The 17,832-nt window shown below is 41.2% G+C and overlaps 1 protein-coding gene across 6 annotated transcripts in view; it reads right to left on the bottom strand.

Annotated features, from left to right (window-relative positions):
• DDAH1 (dimethylarginine dimethylaminohydrolase 1) overlaps positions 1-17,832 on the bottom strand; it is a 164,715-nt gene that overhangs the window by 80,648 nt on the left and 66,235 nt on the right. For 3 of the 6 annotated variants that reach the window (XM_089497573.1, XM_089497572.1, XM_089497574.1), the window contains one exon: positions 8,829-8,952. The exons of 1 other annotated variant lie outside the window; for it this stretch is intronic. In XM_089497573.1, the coding sequence (XP_089353699.1) occupies positions 8,829-8,903 (75 nt within the window). In that variant the 5' untranslated portion in view covers positions 8,904-8,952. Of the gene's footprint in view, positions 1-2,486; positions 2,844-8,828; positions 8,953-17,832 lie in introns of those variants that run through there. 2 more of the 6 variants (XM_089497570.1, XM_089497571.1) reach the window with 1 other exon arrangement.

Raw genomic sequence — 17,832 nt, 5'->3', positions numbered from 1 at the left:
ACAGATTCATTGCAAGAAAGGCTCATTCAGGAATGCCTCTGTCCAATCTGCCCATGTTGCACTGGCTTGAAGAAGGATGCAAGACAGGGAGGGGGAGGCTTCTGGATTCCCAAGGTAAATCTGAGAAACAGAGGAGGGAGAATGGATTTGCACTGAGTTGAAACAACTAGAAATGATCTTAAAGAGTAGATATATAATTGAGCATGGAAGTTAGAATTGTACAAGCCATTGTATTACCTACTGTTACATACGGATTGGAGAAATGAACAGTGAAGAAAGCAGATAGGAGGAACATCAATTCATTTGAGATGTGGTGCTGGAGAAGAGTGCTGAAGATACCATGGACAGCTAAAAAGACAAACAAGTACTGTTTCAAGATGATGAAACTGAGGTTGTCCTACTTTGGCCACATCATGAGGAAGTCTGATTCACTGCCAAAGAGAATAATGCTGGGAAACGTGGAGGGATGTAGGAGAGGAAGACCACATGCTGGATGGATGGACGCTGTTAAAAAGGTAATGAGTATGCATTTGCAGAAAGCGGAGCCATGGAGGACAGGGAGTCTTGGAGTTGTCTCATCCACTAGAAGCCGGTTAAGAACAACAATAAACATTTTAAAAAATCCTCCCATCACTTCTGAAACAAGAGTAGGGAGAAAGCCACAAGAAAGGGACTCAATTACTCTTTCACTCCAATGCAATTACAATAATTGCTAAAACAAACAGTCAGAAGCCATCTGGGCTCAGTACAGGCAGGCATGCACATTGCCTGGGAAAAGGGATGCCTTGCAAGAAAGGCTCATTCAGGAATGCCTCTGTCCAATCTGCCCATGTGGTACTGGCTTGAGGAAGGATGTGAGATAGGGAGGGCAAGACTTCTGGGTTCCCAAAGAACATCTGAGAAAGAGGGAATGGAGAATGGATTTGCATGGAGCATCTTCTTCTTGGAGAGCCAGAGGGGCTTAGTGGTTTGAGTATTGGACTAGGACTTTGAAAACCAGGGTTTGATTCCCAGTTCGGCCATAAAATGCACTGAGTGACCTTGGGCACACGCTCTCAGCCTCAGGGGAAGGCAACAGCAAACCTCCTCTGAACAAATCTTGACAAGAAAACCCCATGATAGGTTTGTCTCAGGGTTGACATAAGTCAGAAATGACACACAACACACATCCTCTTCTTGACAGCCAGTGTGGTGCAGTGGTTTAAGCACTGGACTAGGACCCTGGAGACTAGGATTTGAATCCCTGCTTGGCCAGGGAAACCCACTGGGTGACCTTGGGCAAGTCACACTCTCTCAGCCTCAGAGGATGGCCAGGGCAAAAAACCCTCTGATGAAACTTGCCAAGAAAACCTGCATGATAGGTTCACTGCCTTAGGGTTGCCATAAGTTGGAAATAACTTCAAGGCACACAACAAGAACAAACCCTTTCCACCCCAACCATCTCTTCTGCCACGCCCAACAATATCTCACAATACTACAGAATACCCACATCAAGGGGCAAGTGCCTTTGGCATCCTTGCACAGCCTCCCCCGCCCCTGGTCCTCCCTTGTCAGGGGCCACCTGCCTCTCTCTCTCTCTCTCACCCTTTCTGTGTATGGCTCTGGTGGGAAGTTGAAATGAAACCCACCCACCTCTTTTAATCATGAAGCAGGAGGAATGGATAAACATCTTTTTGCTCCACCTGATTTTGTGTGTGTGAAAGTGTGGGTATAAAACTGGAGTAACTAATTTGGGGCAGATACCTTGATAAAATGTGGCAGTGTGACTCAAGGTCCTCCTTTTCCCGGACCGGTCCTCCACTGCAACCTTCTGTCCAAGAGGCATTTCAGAATGTCCTCCATTTGCAGCATGACTAAGAAGCATGCTTTTGACATTTCTAGGAGTGTTTTCAGCTTCCCTTTTCCTTCAACACCCTTCATTTGGAGCATGGCCAAAGAAGCATGCATGCTCACTCCTAGCAGTGTTTTTAGGTGTTATTGGGTCATGTCCTCTATTTTTCTTGAAGGTCCTTCATCTGGAGCATGACTACAGAAACCTGCTTATACATTTCAATGAGTGCGTTTAGCTTTTCTGTGGTCATGTCCTCGCTTTTTCCTTCAAGGCTCTCCATATTGAGCATCATCATGAAGCATGCATTTTACATTCCTGGGAGAGTGTTGTAGCTTTTATATGTGTTCATGTCCTCCCTTTTTCCTTCAAGGTCCTCCATTTGAAGCATGCTTCTAGCAGTGTGCTTAGCGTTTATATGTTCAATGCCCTCCTTTTCCCTTCAAGGTCCTCCATATTGAGCATGGCCATGGAGCATGCATTTTACACTTCTCTGAGTGCTTTGTAGCTTTTCTATGTAGTCATGTCCTCCCTTTTCCCTTGAAGGTCCTCCATATATTGAGCACGGCCATGGGGCATGCCCTGTACCCTTCTCATGTGCTCATGTGCTCCATGCTGAGCATGCATCCAGGACCCCCCCGTGGCCGCCCCGGCGTACCTCCTTCCTCCTGCTGGGGGCCCCCGGGCGCGTGAGGAGGGCGGTCTCCTGGCAGACCACGGCCACGTCCTCCACGAAGACGCAGTCCGGGAGGCCCTCGTCGGGGGGCAGCTCCAGCACCTGCAGCCCCAGCTTCCCCTTCAGCACCCCCACGTACACCTCGTGCTCCCGCTCCGCCCGGGACAGGTCCACCGCCGCCTCCGCCTGACCCGGCGCCCGCCTCCTCAGCGCCCCTCGGCACAGGGACTCCGGCACGCCCCGCACCACCGCGTGGCTGCAGCGACCCAGCGACCCCGACGCCGACATGGCCGCCATGGCCGGCCCAGGAGACCCTCTCCCCGCCGCCCTCCTCCTGGCTCTGAGCGAGTGAGTGAGGCGGTGGGCGCAAGGACTAGGCACCAGCAGCAGCAGCGCAGGAGCCTGCACACGCCCCTCCGGAGGAGCCCATTGGCTGGCGCTTTTGGCCCAGGTCTCCCATTGGTCGAGCGGGGAAAGCGACTACCTGCCCGAGGCGGGATTAGAACGTTGGGGCGCCTCAGTCAGAGATCATGCCTCCTCCACTCACTCACTCACTCTCCTCAAGGCCCACTCTGCGCCAGGCGCCAAAGTCACCCTCTCTCCCCTCAGAGGGACAAGGCCCCGCCCTTTCACTTCCCTCAGGGACTTTGCTTCTGGCAATAACATATTTGTTGTTGTTGTTGTTGTTGTTGTTACACCCTTCCTTTCTCAAGGGACAGGGACTTTGGTTCAGGCACTAATAATAATAATAACAACAACCATTCCTTTCTAATGATACCACATAAAGGGACTTTAGTTCATGCATGAAATATCATCATCATCATCATCATCATCATCATCATCATCATATCATCACCATCATTTTAAAATAATAAAATTCAATATAAAACTCCCTTCAGGCTATATGGATATGAAACATACATGAAATTTTGTGTTGAGACTTGAGTCCAACCTCCAATGTATCTCATTATGTATATGCAGCTACTCCAATGTACACAGACTTTGTTTCATGCACAAACATTATTACCAATACACTATCATTAATTATTATTATTATTATTATTAGAAACATAAATGAATTTTGTGTTCTGACTTGAACCCCGCCTCTAAGACATTTTCATTATGTATATGCAACTACTCCAAAATCCCATCCAGTGATTCACAACCTTGGGGCACCATGGAGATGCCCGCCAGCTGCATTTGCCCACAAGCCATCCATTTCACATGACTGATGTTGCTGGGAGTTTTACACTAGAGTGGGCCCTTGGTATCTGTTGGAGTTTGCTTGAATCCATGGATAAAAAAGTCGGTGGATGGAGAGGGCCGACTGTATTGATGTCACTACTTGTCACTGGAAGAGTCAGCATGGCATTGTGGTTTGAGTATTGGACTATGATTCTGGGTGACCAGATGTCCTCAGCAAAAAGGATGACAAAAAATGTAGGACGCTCGAGGAAAATATAGGGAATTACGAAATAAAAGCTAAAAACACTAATAGAAAGATAAATTCATGCGTCTTAGTCATGCTAAGGAGGACATTTTGAAATTCCTCCTAGAGAGAATGTTGAAATGTAGGACATGTCTGGGAAATGGAGAAAATCTGGTCACAATGTATGAAATCCACTGGATGGGGTTGAGCAAGTCACAATCTCTCAGCCTCAGAGGAAGGCAAAGACAAACATCCTATGAACAAATCTTGCCAAGAAAACCCCATGATAGGTTTGCCTTAGGGTTGCCATAAGTCAGAAACAACTTGAAGACACACAACAACAACAAATAATAATATTCCCCTGGTGTAAAAAATTGAGTATTAAATGCAAGTGAGATGTCTTGACAATATTTCTTAGTTGCCTGTACTTGCACATTTTCTTAATTGATAACTATGTCCTAATGTATTAAAACTAGAGAGTTTCTTGTTATATCTGAAACAGGTGCTTGCACTAGGAAGAAATAAAGCCACTGTAAAACTGCCCCCAGTTCTCATCCCAGCAAGGCAACTGAAAAAGAGACCATGATGGATGGTACTGAAAGGCGCAGAGATGTCTAGGAGAACCAAGAGGCACGTATTCCTCTGCTCTAGTTCCTGGTGAAGGTCATCCACTCTAAGGCAACCAAAGCAGCCTCTGTCCCCTAGATAAGCCTGGCATCAGATTGAAGATTTAGATCATTTTTCTCATCCAGGAACCTTCACCCCGAGATCATCATCACTCAAGGTCATGGGTTTCCATGTCTCGGTGGTCGTGACACAAACCCTTTGTTTTTAACCCATGGGTATTAGATATAAATTTATTATTTTAATGTATATTATATGAATTTTGGCTGTATTTGTGTATGGTATCTATATCTATATCATTTATATCTATGGGCCGGAGCAAATGGCCGTGAAAGAGCATCCTGAGTCCGCTCTGCATGTGGGTTGGGACCATGCTGACCGCATGGCCCGCTCCCAAAGTGGCCCTCAGAACCCATCCTGCACCACCAGGAGCTAGATTATCCTGCCTCTTTTTTGCTGTGGTCCAAAGGACTGGAGTATGTCTTTGGTGTGACTTTGAACTGCTTTGGAGGTGTGCATCGTTTGAATGCCATGCTTCCAAAGCGACCCAAATCTGCTTCTTTTTGCCCATCTGTTCCATGCCTTAATCTATATCCATTGGTCTACGACCATAAATAAATCAATAAATGCGGTCCAAGAAAAAGGACAAGTAGCGACTCCACACAGGGAAGAATACTAACATATTATTATAGTAAATGATATTTAGTATAAATTAATTTTAAGAAGAAGAAGAATGTGAAACATACACCTTCAAGGGAATAAGTGAGAAATGAATTCTAAATAATCATCTTTCCTAATAGGAATGCCATATGAACTGTTTATCACAGAATAAGCTGTGCTTCAACAAAGAACACCAGACATGCAGAACAGTGGCCCCAGCTGAAGTATGTTTATGTTCAATGCCATAGCACCCGACAAGAAACAATAAATTAAGTTTAGAACAGCGGGTAGTACATTCAGTAAACTGGAATTATATTTCAGGAAGAATGCTGGCAATGGTACTGAGGACGAAGTAGCTGAGGTTGTTGTTGTAGGTGTTATTCATGAAAAAAATATATACTACTGTCTGAGACAATAAACAGAGGAAAACGGAATTGAAGTAAATGGATAGGGAATTTTAAAAACCTGTTTCAAAATTTGTAAGGGAAAAAGATGTGTTGAATTAAACTATTTACTTCATGTTAAATGCCCACAAGAGGAAGCAATGCAATGCACAGACAAATAAGGCAATAATAGCACTAAGATGTGATTATACTTGATTAAGCATGCACACATACAGAGTAAAAAGATAAAGGTAAAGGTTTCCCCTTTGCAAGGTTGTCAAGTCATGTCCAACTACACAGAATGTTCTTACTGCCAAAGTGGTACCTATTTATCTACTTACACTTTTACATGCTTTTGAACTGCTAGGTTGGCAGAAGTTGGGACAAGTGACTGGAGCTCACTCCATCATGTGGCACTTGGGCCTTGAACTGCCGAACTGCCTATGTTGCAATTGTCAGAGTCAGCATCTTAACCGCTGAGCCACATAAAGTACATGTACTCAATTTAAAGGAAGAACTGCTTTTTCTTAACTAGGCAAAGAAAAGCTATACAGCCAGCCCTCCAAATTGGCAGGGGTTCCGTTGTGGCCTCCACCACTGTGGATACCAAAAAGCACAGGAATTCAAGTCCCACTATTGCCTATGGATGCGCAACCTGCACATGGCAGCATTGGAACAGCCACGTGCACACAGCCATCATTGAGGATAAAAGGATGGGGGCATCCACCGATGCTAGCCCACCGATATGGACAGCTGACTGTATATACTAGTTAAATGGGAAAAGTGAGGTACTTCAGCCCATGAAAGGTCTAGGTTTCCCATCCACTTTGAAACCCCACCCTCTGCATGCTAGGAAAGTAGACCTAGAAGCTCCTGAAAAAGTGAAGAAAGAGGTAGAAGAGTGAAGGCTGGTTCCCAGCCAAAGCTCCAAGTAGAAAATTTCCACCTGGCACTTTGGCTGGGATTTGATTGACACCAGAAGCATAGCTGGTGCTCTTGATATCACCAGGAGGGCTATGGATGGGGAAATCTCACCTGCAGCCTATTTTAGTTCCTCACCCTGGCTTAAATTCTGCACAATTAACATATAAAGACACACGCATCATAGATAATAACATAAGCCATCAATAAAGGTATTGTTATTAATAAAAGAGAAATGTTTCACTACAGAAAAAGACCCGACAAGAAAAATATTAGAGAAGGAGAAATGATTTTACAGTAATGAACAAACAAAACTAGAGCCTAGCCCTTTCCAACACCCAGCATTGAAACACATTGCTAAAAAATGGAATTTTAACAGGATAAAAGTGGAAGGTATTTATTATATGTCATCTTCATCTGCTGCTGCCTTGCATCCTTAACTGTACCACACCTTTTCAACGATGGCCAAAACCCATCATTAAGCTCTCTATCTTGCTGCTATTCCATTACTGCCTTCATGCACTGGGTCCGTTCTGCTGCAGTTCTGCTTCACAGGCAGTCAAGGTGGTGTGAGTGGGCATGGTTCTTCTCCTCTTCTCCTCGCACTCAGAGTAATCACGGCCACCAACAGCTTCCTGAAGCCTGATACTGTGTGCACATTCACACAGAAGCCGGCTTGGGTGGGAAACTGGCAGCTATGATAACTTGCATGGGGCTGCTGTGTGAATGTTCACACAACAGCCCTGCGCTTTGGAGGGGAGTAGGAGCCATCGCAGCCACCAACCACCTCCCAAAGCCAGGTGCTGTGTGCACATTCTCATAGAATCTGTCTTCAGGAGGTGGTTGGCAGCTGGAGTTGCTCATTCCCACCTGTCTTTCCAGAATTCATTTGGCAGTATAGAAAACAGATCGTGCAAACATGGATCGCCAAAGTGCTATCGTGGGAAAGGTGTGATTAGAAATTATGCCAAGCAAGCCAGAATGCTTCCATTTTTAACAGCAACTGTGGCAGGACTGCAGGCTGGTCTGATAAAACCCATGGTTACAAAAGAACAACTTAAAAGCAATTGGGCAGATGAAGATGATAGAAAGTGTATTTGTTTGAGAGGAGCAGAATATTTGTCTAAGTCCCAATCTCCCCTCCAAAGCACAATAACTGAGGAGCCCAATGAAAACCTTCCCTAGTTAAGAATGTAGATCTGTCAATCACTGAAAGTGGCAATCACTCCCTCTCCAACCAAAATTTTCACAGAATTAAATCTGAACAGATGCTCTTTCTCGATAAAAAATAGTCTGCTTTCCCATAGCAGAAAGCCTTGAGTCTATATTGGAAAAGGGGAAGACATATATCAAATAAATATGTACATGGAATAGCACAAAGTGCTAACAAGCCTTCATATTCAGCTTCAGTTCTGGCTACTTGCAAAGGAAGCCTTCCTCTCCTTAAAGAGTACCAAAGTCAGTTCAAAGAAGCCTGTTTTGGTTCAGAGTGAAGCCTTCACCTGAATCTCAGGCTCATTCCTATTCTGTATGGAATCAACCTGTGTGGCTAAAAAGCAAGGGCAGAGACATAGGCATCAGCAGCATATGGCCCATGTAGGGGAGCAACCCTGTCTTGCCAGTGTCAGATGTCAGTGGGCATCGGTGATGGAATGTTAAAGTCCCTCAGCCTAACTTAAACCTAGTTTTTAAGTTAAGTCCTGATTTGGTGCTTCAGTTGATAGAAAAGTTGACATCAGAAAATATTTTTAGGAAGAGCATTTAATTCACCTAGTACAGTATAATGAACCTGGCATTTTGTCGGATGCCATTCCTTCTATTCAAATGAAAAGCAATTTCAGTAAGACAGACAACTAGGAAGTTACTGGAGGAGAAAAGCTGCTGTCAAAGATGATGCTTTAGAAATCAGCTTTGACAGCATTCCTTTTTACTTCTGTAAAACTGGAGGGAAGAGACAAAACTCTAAGCACCCTGAATGCTTAGATATTCTAGATCAGGAACACAAGCTAGTCAAAAGTAGGATAAACACTGCTATTTTCTAGATCAGATGTTTGTGAAGTTTGCTGTCATTTTATAGAAGTAACCCAAATTCCCACATCAAAAAGGTAAATGCTGTGTGCTGAAGGATCCCATTTTTAATACTCTTCCTAGTAAAAAACAAAAAACAAAAAACATAAAATTCCCTGCAAGTAAAATTCAGCACAAGAGGGAGAAATATTCTACTCCAATATTTTCTCAGTTATGGTAGTTTTTGATCTGTGGGTTTTTCCTTTTTATAATAGGATTCTCACAATGGGCTGACCTTACCATTAGGAAGAGTGAGACAGCTGCGTCAGGCACAAAGATTCTGAGAGGCAGCAACAAGGTGTTGAAGGACAGCATACTATATGCCCCAATTCTTCGGCTGCAGTGGAGGACATAGTCCCATTACCTGTGTAGAAATAAAACAGAGTTGATAGTCTAGTTGACTTCTGCATAATGGGGTAGAGCACAATGGTTTTTTGCTTCAGGCAGCAAATATCTTAGGCTAGTCCTGGTTTCACTTCACAGAGCACTCTACCACTTCAGAACTCTACTACCTGATTCTGTTGTACAAGTTGATTTAGGTACAGCTACCTATATCTGGAACATGGTGGCTCAGTGATTAAGATGTCAATTCTGATAAAAGGAAGGTCAGAAGATTGGCAGTTCAAGACCCAAGTGTTGCATGATGGGGTGAGCTCCCATCACTGGTCCCAGCTTCTGCCAACCTAGCAGTTTGAAAGCATGCAAATGCAAGTAGATAAATAGGTATCACTTTGGTGGGAAGATAACAGTATTCTTTGCAGTCATGTTGGCCATATGACCACCAGAGTCATCTTCGGACAATGCTGCTCCCTCGGCTTAGTAAGGGAGATGAGCACCACCTCCTACAGTTGGTTACGACTAGACATTCATGTCAAGAGGAAACCTTTACCTATACCTATATCTACATCAAAGTTGCTATGAGATTTCTATAGATCATCATGTCCTGTTATTTTCATTTCTAGTTTATTTTGCAAGGCACAAACAGTATAGATGATGGAACACAAACCTGGTGAGATCAGAAGTGACTGTGGATGATTCTGGAAAATCACATGAAGCTTCTAGAAGCACAGGTGGCACTCCAATACAGGGAAAGGTTACCTTTATTTATGTAAATATCTCTATCAGTTTGAAGGCACACAGCGGAGCGACAGTCCCCCAGCTCCACCATCTGGAATCTACCCGAGAGGTAGGAACGGAACCACTGCAGAGCAGTGCCCCCAATTCCCAACAGCGCTCCAGAAGGATACCATGGTTGATGGTATCGAAGGCCGCTGAGATGTCCAAGAGCACTAACAGGGACACGCTACCCCCGTCCATGCCCAGACGGAGGTCATCGACTAAGGCGACCATGGCAGTCTCAACTCCAAAGCCCGCCCGGAAGCCAGTTTGAAATGGGTCCAGAAAATCAGCCTCATCCAAGCTCATTTTCATGAAACATATATGAATTTCATGTTTCAACTTGGGTTTCAGCTTCAAGATATCTCACTATGTATACGGAAGTATCCCAAAATTCAAAAAAACAAAATCCAAAATACTTCTGGTCCCAAGCATTTTGTATAAAGGAGACTTAATCTGTAGGCTTGAATCCTATTATCAGTCTCAACTAGAGTAAACCCATTAAATTAATGGGATTTACTTCTGAATTGACTCATCATTTAACAATTGATTAATTGAGTCTGTTCTAGTTGGAATTCACCAATAGGATTCAGGGCATCATTTAAAAGGACTAGAAGCAGATCAAATATGTTGGAACACATTAGAAATTAAAACAGTTTAAAACCATGCACATTTACATTTTGAAAGAAATCAGCTAGGTCCCAAAGGATCTAATAAAAAGCAATGTTTTAACTTTGAACTGGAGGAAAGTCGGTGCCAGCACCAGCTGGGCCTACAATAGGAGGGCATTCCTCAACTGGGGTGCAACAGTAGAGAAGCACCTTTCCCATATCCTCCCGCAATATTTTGCTACCATTGGTCCATAACCAAAAGTGATTTAAGTGGCATTGTTACCATTTGATGTACACAAGATACCCAGCTTCTCAGTGTTGGTTTTCTTGTGTACATAAAATGCTTGCAGTGCCAATTAAATCAATTTCAATTGCAGGTTGTAACACAACAAAATGTGGAGAAGTGAAAGAGAAGGCTGAATATATTGCGAGGTACTACCAATTGAATATCCCTTACCTGAAATGCTTGGGACCAGAAATATTCCATATATTGTATTTTGGAATATACGTACATATTGAGATCTCTTAGAGATGGGACACAAGTCTAACCATGAAATTAATTTATGTTTCATATATACCTTATACACAAAGCCTGAAGGTATGAAGCAAAGTTTGTGTGCATTGAACCATCAAATAGCAAGGGTGTTGCTTTCTTAGCTACACATGAAAAAAAATTCCATCTTTTTTAGTATTTTGGATTTCAGAATTCCAGCTAAGGAAGGCTCAACTTGTATATACAGGGAGAGGCACTCTTTCGTATATCAAAGTGCAAAGTTACATGTTCAACATGAATGTTTAACAGTGCATGGAATCTCATTTTAAGGGATTTGGCTTCTTCAAATACAGGTTATACTCCATACAAAGGATGACTGACCAGAGCAATCTTAGAAAGCCTGAAAAGAATAGTATGTCACTTCCCAGTAATCAAAATGATGATTTGTACTCTCCGCTTTACTCTTCCTTCTTTCAGTTTTTTAAATCATATCCTGGCTTAACCAAGTAAGTTATGTTTCCATCAACAAACTATAATTTGAGCAAGCCTTGCACACCATGAGCATAAAACAGCTCAAACTGCAATCCTACCTTGGAGAGTTTGATCAAACAATAGTTTGTGGATACTGAAATAATAGGAAACTATGATTTGACTTAACCATGAAGTCATTTTTTTCAGCACTGTACAAGAAGAGAGGAAGCATTCAAGTACAGGGAAGATTCTTGATTGACTGAAAATGTGGCATCTAAATGGAGTCATTATCTTTAAGGTCACATGTTTACTGATATAGAGGACATAAGAGAATATTCTATATTCTCCTCAAAATTATAGGTTTTTTCATACAATAGCAACAATATAAGTGATAACCAAAGGGCAGTTTCAAATAAATGTTATTTTGTTCACATATGATCCCTGAGCACAAAAGTAGGTGCTGGTGCATGCCACATTTCAATTGTGAATATGAGTGTTTTTAGCCATTTTGTCCTCTGAAATATGCCTAAGTAATAATTGGGGGGGGGGGGGGGACACAGACCCATTGAGGGTCTGTCAAAGTTTGTCTCATGTATAGATTAAATACACTGTGTACCGTGCTCCACTGACGTATAAAATTCTAATTTGAAGGAATCTAAGGAGAGCAATGAAGCACATACTGTAATTCAGGATTGAAATAAAAGTCGTTTTTCTGTTGACAGCGTGAAATATTACATTGTGAACTCTTAAATATCCAGTGATGCAATATGAGTGATCACATATTAAATTTTAGTGAGCTAGCAGTTCACATTCTTGAAATGGCAAAACAACCATTTTGGGTGCCTGTGTGTCCAGCTTTGGAGAGGGCAATCATCTGAAGGGCTAACAGAGGGCCGTCCTCTATTTGAAGCCTTCTGATTTAAACATCAAGAACAGAGAGCAGGAGACTTCAAGGTGCTGGTTAACAGTCAGCAGTCAGGCAGCAGACTGAGCAGATCACTGATTCACAATTTTCACATTGATATACAATGTAATTTTATAGTGTTTCCCCCTAAAAATGCATATATTTTGTACAGCATAAGCCAATATGTGCAAAATTTTATGAAGTGTTGTTCTCTCTTTTGCTCTATTTATTGGTAATGAATGAGCAGTCCCTGTTCTTGACTGTAGCTGTTTTTAATGGAAAAATGTCACTCAGAACTGTGCACTGGAACTAGAAGAACGATATATGCCCTTGGGAAATCTGTGCAGTTTAGAACTTTACTTCTAATACTCAAATTTGCTGCAAGTTTCACCATAAACATACCCCCTCCCATTTCTGTTCAGTCAGGGAATCAACTCTTTAATCGACTTTCTAGCCCTTATGCACCTATGCTTGAAAGCTTCCTGTTTCTCCTTCCTTATATCTGCATTTTTCTTTCCATTAAAGTTGAACCAGGGAAGGCTTGGTTGAGAAGCATATGCTCCTAAATATACATACATTCCCTTATAAACTATACTTCAGCAAGTAATTAACAAATTGCATAAGGAACTATTTCTAGGGATGGAAATAAACACTTTAGAGGGATAGATTTTAGGTACGAAGAAAGGACAGCAAATTGTTAGTTCTTTAATTTGTTATTACTGTACTGCCAGCAACAGAGAAAAATGTTCAAGGGAATTTTTGACTCCTGTGCCAAAAGAACCTGAAGGGTTTGGGGTTTTAATTTTTTTTGTGGGGGAGAGATTTGTTCTTCTTTCTCAGGAAGCAAAATGTCTTTGGTCAGTCTTGACTCCCTCATTTATTTTATCTTGAAACGAGCCCAAAGAAATCTATTTAATTGGACAGTTAAGTTCCTAGCACTTTAAGAGAGGAAATAATTTCTTTTTTCTCTTCTGCTATGCTAATCATAATTTCACTGACCTCTAAACTATCTTCCCATATGCTTATATTTTTCGATATTAGAAAATCCAATGTCGTGATTTTTTTCTTCAGAATAAAGATGCTTCAGTCCTTCATCATTTTGGTTTCCTCTGTGATATCCTTTCCAATTTTGCTTTTATTCCTTTTGAATGTAGTAACCAAAACTGGATACAACATACCAGATTTGATCAAATACATTTCTTCCTGCTAGTCCCCCCACCATAGACTAAAAGCTTAGAACTTATTTCCACATATATTTTTTTCCTAAGGGCATGATAATACTTCATTTTTTGTTTTCATTCTCTTTCTTAAATATTGGCAAGAACTGATCATACCCAAGGGAACAGGAGAATGACTTCACACTGTCCATTTTCTGCTGCGACTCTTTTACTAAAACAGATTTTACCTGACACATGAGGAAAAAGCAATATTTACTCTTTTGAACAATCTTGCTTGGAAAATGTTGATTTATTTCCTGAAATTTTCTAGTGACTAATCCCAGCAAAATATTTTACACAGTAAATTTACGTTCAACCTTTTCTGCAGGCAAAGTAGTTAGGAAAAACCAAGTTGACAGCATTATGCCAGCCAATTCTGAAACACTGCTTTGTTTGTGTTTGCTTGCCATGACAAATACGAATTTCGAATGGTTAGTATGAGCTGGCTTGCTAAGACATGGACTCAGAACTAAATTATTATTTGTTTACATAAAATATGTATATCCCTACCTCATTCTGCAGCCTGAGGTGGCTTATAACCATAGTTGAATCCATAGCAACCAACATTAATAAAAACAAAATTTCAGACAAGTTTTTGTCTGAAAATCAAAATAGCATTTATTTATTTAAACTTGAAAACCACCTGATAGCAACTTTCAAATGCTTCCCTGGATAACCATGAGGTATATGCACTGACAACCTCCTCTGGGAAACCAATCCAAAGTTTGCTGGTTACCAGAAGAAAAGCCCTGCTCCTTGATCAAGTTGACTTCGCAAAGGTTGCATCCACTTTAAGTAGCTCAGATTGAGTCTCCCGAATCCAAAATGCTTGGGAAGTATTTTGGATTTTGGAATATTTGCATATACATAAGGAGCTATCTTGGAGATGGGACCCAAGTCTGAACATTACAATGTATTATATTTTATGTAGGTGTTATAAAATAAATATACCAAAATTACACACCACGATGAAGGGCAGAGTAATGTATAGCAGCAGCAAGTAACCATTATTTGCTGCACATCAAAAAGATGTTAGCATTAGATCAGGAAAAATCATGACCTCCAATAAATAAATAAATAAATAAATAAATAAATAAATAAATAAATCATGATCTCCAAAAGAAAAAGATTATTTCCAAGCTCTGTTTATTTTATACCGGACTCTCCTACAAAGATGTCTTGGGTAAGACTTCTGCTATATCTATCCTCTGCTATATCTATCTGAAATAAATAGTTCAGCTATATATTGCAGAGCAATAGCAATGACTCTAGATTTTTCTGCTTTTGTACCTGTAGGCCTGATTGTAGTTTCTGTACTATGGCAATTTAAAACCCTTTTGTGAAGACATGAAATGAAAACTCATAAGAGGGGAATAGTGTGAAGCAATGTCAAAAGGCTTTACAGTTTTGTGAACTGCAGACACTTGTACAACTGAACACACATGAACTCTTATTACAAACCTTCTTTCCTCTTACCTTTGTCTGCACACACACCATGATTCCTCCTGTATCAGAATACATACAGAACCTTCACCGTGACATTCTTGTGTGTTCAGTTTAGGATATATAAAGAAGCTACATGTTTGACATTTTATTTTCTATATTGTGAAAATGTAGGCCTTATATGGCCTCAAGGGTGTTTCTGTGGCCCTTGAATCTTCTCTTCCAATGTTTCCTCTTCCACAGGAATTTTCATCAAATAAAACTTGTACATGCAACCTTCGTATGCCTTTTTAAAGCCATAACATACCACCATCACCACCCAAAGTGGATGTCTGGCCACTCCCATTTCCATTTTTCATGATTTTTCTTTTAAATGCCAAGGCTGGTGGGATCCAAGGTGGGTCCTGGTGGAAAGAAATTGGTCTAAAGGCCCAACAGTGTTGTACACCCATACCATAGATTAATGTAGTTACCATGAATGCTCAAGATACCATTATCAAAACTTGTATGTCAATGACGTCTCTCTGTTTAGATGAGAGGAGGAGGATTAACACTTGAGAAGAAATGACAGGAGGAGGATTTAACACTTACCGCTGCAAATCTGACTCTTTGAACAGACGATAGGCTGCTATTTGTCTGATAGAACTGGTCCAGAAACTAGTACTTTAACCAAACAGAAAGGTGCCAAGCACATATAACTGGAATCATCTAGTCAAAGTAGCTGAGTACCCTCATAAGGAACTGACTCAAAGAGCAAGAGAGACAAAATCGGAGCACTTCCAGAAGGTGGAGTTCTACTGAGAAAGTGGAACAAAATAGCACTTTCTCTAGCACACTCTTCCAAGCAAACTGGAATGTTTTAATATAAGGAATCCATGGGTGAATTCACACATGGTGTGTGTGTGTGTGTGTGTGTGTGTAAAAGTGATGGAACTTAGCCTTTGGCAATAATGGATTCAGGATCTTGACTAGGCCCCCAGATACTATGTTACCGGTCAGATTACTAATTGCATGATATGCTTGAAGACGTATAGATTTCTAGATTTCCTGAAAAAGTGTTTTCAGTGACTCTGCCCACAACTGGAAGACAGATGCAGCAAAAACCAAGATGATAGCTTTGGCAGAGACAGGGAAATTCATTTCTAACTTTTATGCCAAGAAAGGACAATGTCTCAAGAAGATCAGGCAAAACTTAAATTATCCAGTGTTAATGGCCTTTAGTAACACAATTAAAATGATTGTGGGAAAGGAAGAGATAAAGGTTTGCCTTGTCCTTGACTCTGTTGTGGATTGGTTAATATGCCCAGAGCAGACTGCTTTAATGTCACAAAGATTTAATGTCATGGAGGTTAGCATTATATAAGAAAGTAAATATGGACCCATTTTGTAAGTGGGGGATCTTCACATTTCAGGGAATCGGTCTGATGTTTTGATTGTCATGCTGGTTGTAACACATGTCTTGAAGAGGAAGAACAAAGAAGTTTGCTCATACTATGTTCAAAAAAAATGCTACTATTAAGCCACATCTGGTAGCTAAATCCTTAAACGGTGAATTTGAAGAACTGGGAGGCATTTTCTTATGCTGACAGAATGAGTGATTAATCTACAACACTGAAGTTCTAATTGTTGCAAAGTTTCCAGTGTACAGCTGTGCAAGACTGAGAGCTCATGGAACTCCAAAACTTCCACCAGTTTTTTAAAATGCAGATTTCCAAGCACAGTAAGTCATTTGTCGACATCCAAGAAATATAAAGATAATATGCACAAGAAACAAGATGGGAAAAACCTAGAAATATTTCAGCAAATTGTGTTTTTTCTAATTGAAGAAAGGAGTGGGTGAGCCAGTATATTTGGCATGACAAATTCTAAAATAAAATACTCATAGATTCTGTGCAGCATCTCTGCCAATTCCATATTAGCACTAATATCATTCACAATACTTTGCAAATTACAAGCACATAAAGAAAATATACAAGTTATAGCTATTACCCGAGTTCCCAGCTTGCTATGGATGTACAGTATGTATTTTAAACATTTTTCAGTCAAAACTTTGAAGGCAGCTAATCATCAAGCTATAAAATCCAGCAAAATCCAGTCTTGTACAGGGACCCCTTGGTATCTGTTGAGGTTTGGTTCCAAGAGCCCAGTGGATACCAAAATCCATGGATGCTCAAGCCCTATTAAATACAATGGTACAGAAACTGTGCCGCTTATATAAAATGACAAAATCAAGGTTTGCATTTTTGGAATTTATATATTTTTTAAAAAATATTTTCAAACGGTGGATGATTCAGTCTGTGGATCATCTGGAATCTGTGGATATGGAGGGTTGACTGTATTCGAACATTAGCTAGGTAGCAATAGATTACCTGCAGGTGAGTATGTAGAATCCTGCATGAACAGAAGGAGGGATGGATCTTTTTGTCTTACTTTTTTACCTAGTTTAGGAACCAGGTAGGTTTTTCCAAGCAAAAAATGCAACTCTCCAGGGGACTGGTAATGTTTTTAGAGACAGTTTTTGGCAAGGGATGATACAGTACAATACAATTTAAAAAAAAACCTTTGCTTGACAAAGGAACCTGATAATCTTGAACACCTACAGACTTTTCTGCACTTTTGTTGCTCCAATAAAGCTGTGGTGAACAAAATGCAGCCCATTGGGTTCTTTTTGTGGCCCCTGGGCAGTCATTTTCTCCCCAGTTTTTGTTTTTTTTTTTTTGCTCCAAAATGATTTGTAGGGGGTATGGAAAGGTTTCCACCACATTTGGGCATCCATTCCCCCAGTGGTCTAAACAAAGTTTTGTGAATTGAACAAAAAGGCTTCTTGCCTCAAAATGACCCCAAAAATCCTCCTGGGACCCATGAAAGCCCAAACATGGTGAGAATGTCACCCAGGGAGCATTGGGGGCAAATTCCCCTGGTGGGCTAATGCAGCCCCCTAGCCTTCCATGGTTGTCCACCCTTGTAATAAAATATAGGTTTGGTAGTT

Source organism: Sceloporus occidentalis, unplaced genomic scaffold, assembly GCF_023333645.1.
Source record: "Sceloporus occidentalis isolate IW3139 unplaced genomic scaffold, rSceOcc1.0.p SCAF_104, whole genome shotgun sequence".
Classification (NCBI taxonomy): domain Eukaryota; kingdom Metazoa; phylum Chordata; class Lepidosauria; order Squamata; family Phrynosomatidae; genus Sceloporus; species Sceloporus occidentalis.
This window is presented reverse-complemented; position numbering and strand designations above follow the sequence as displayed.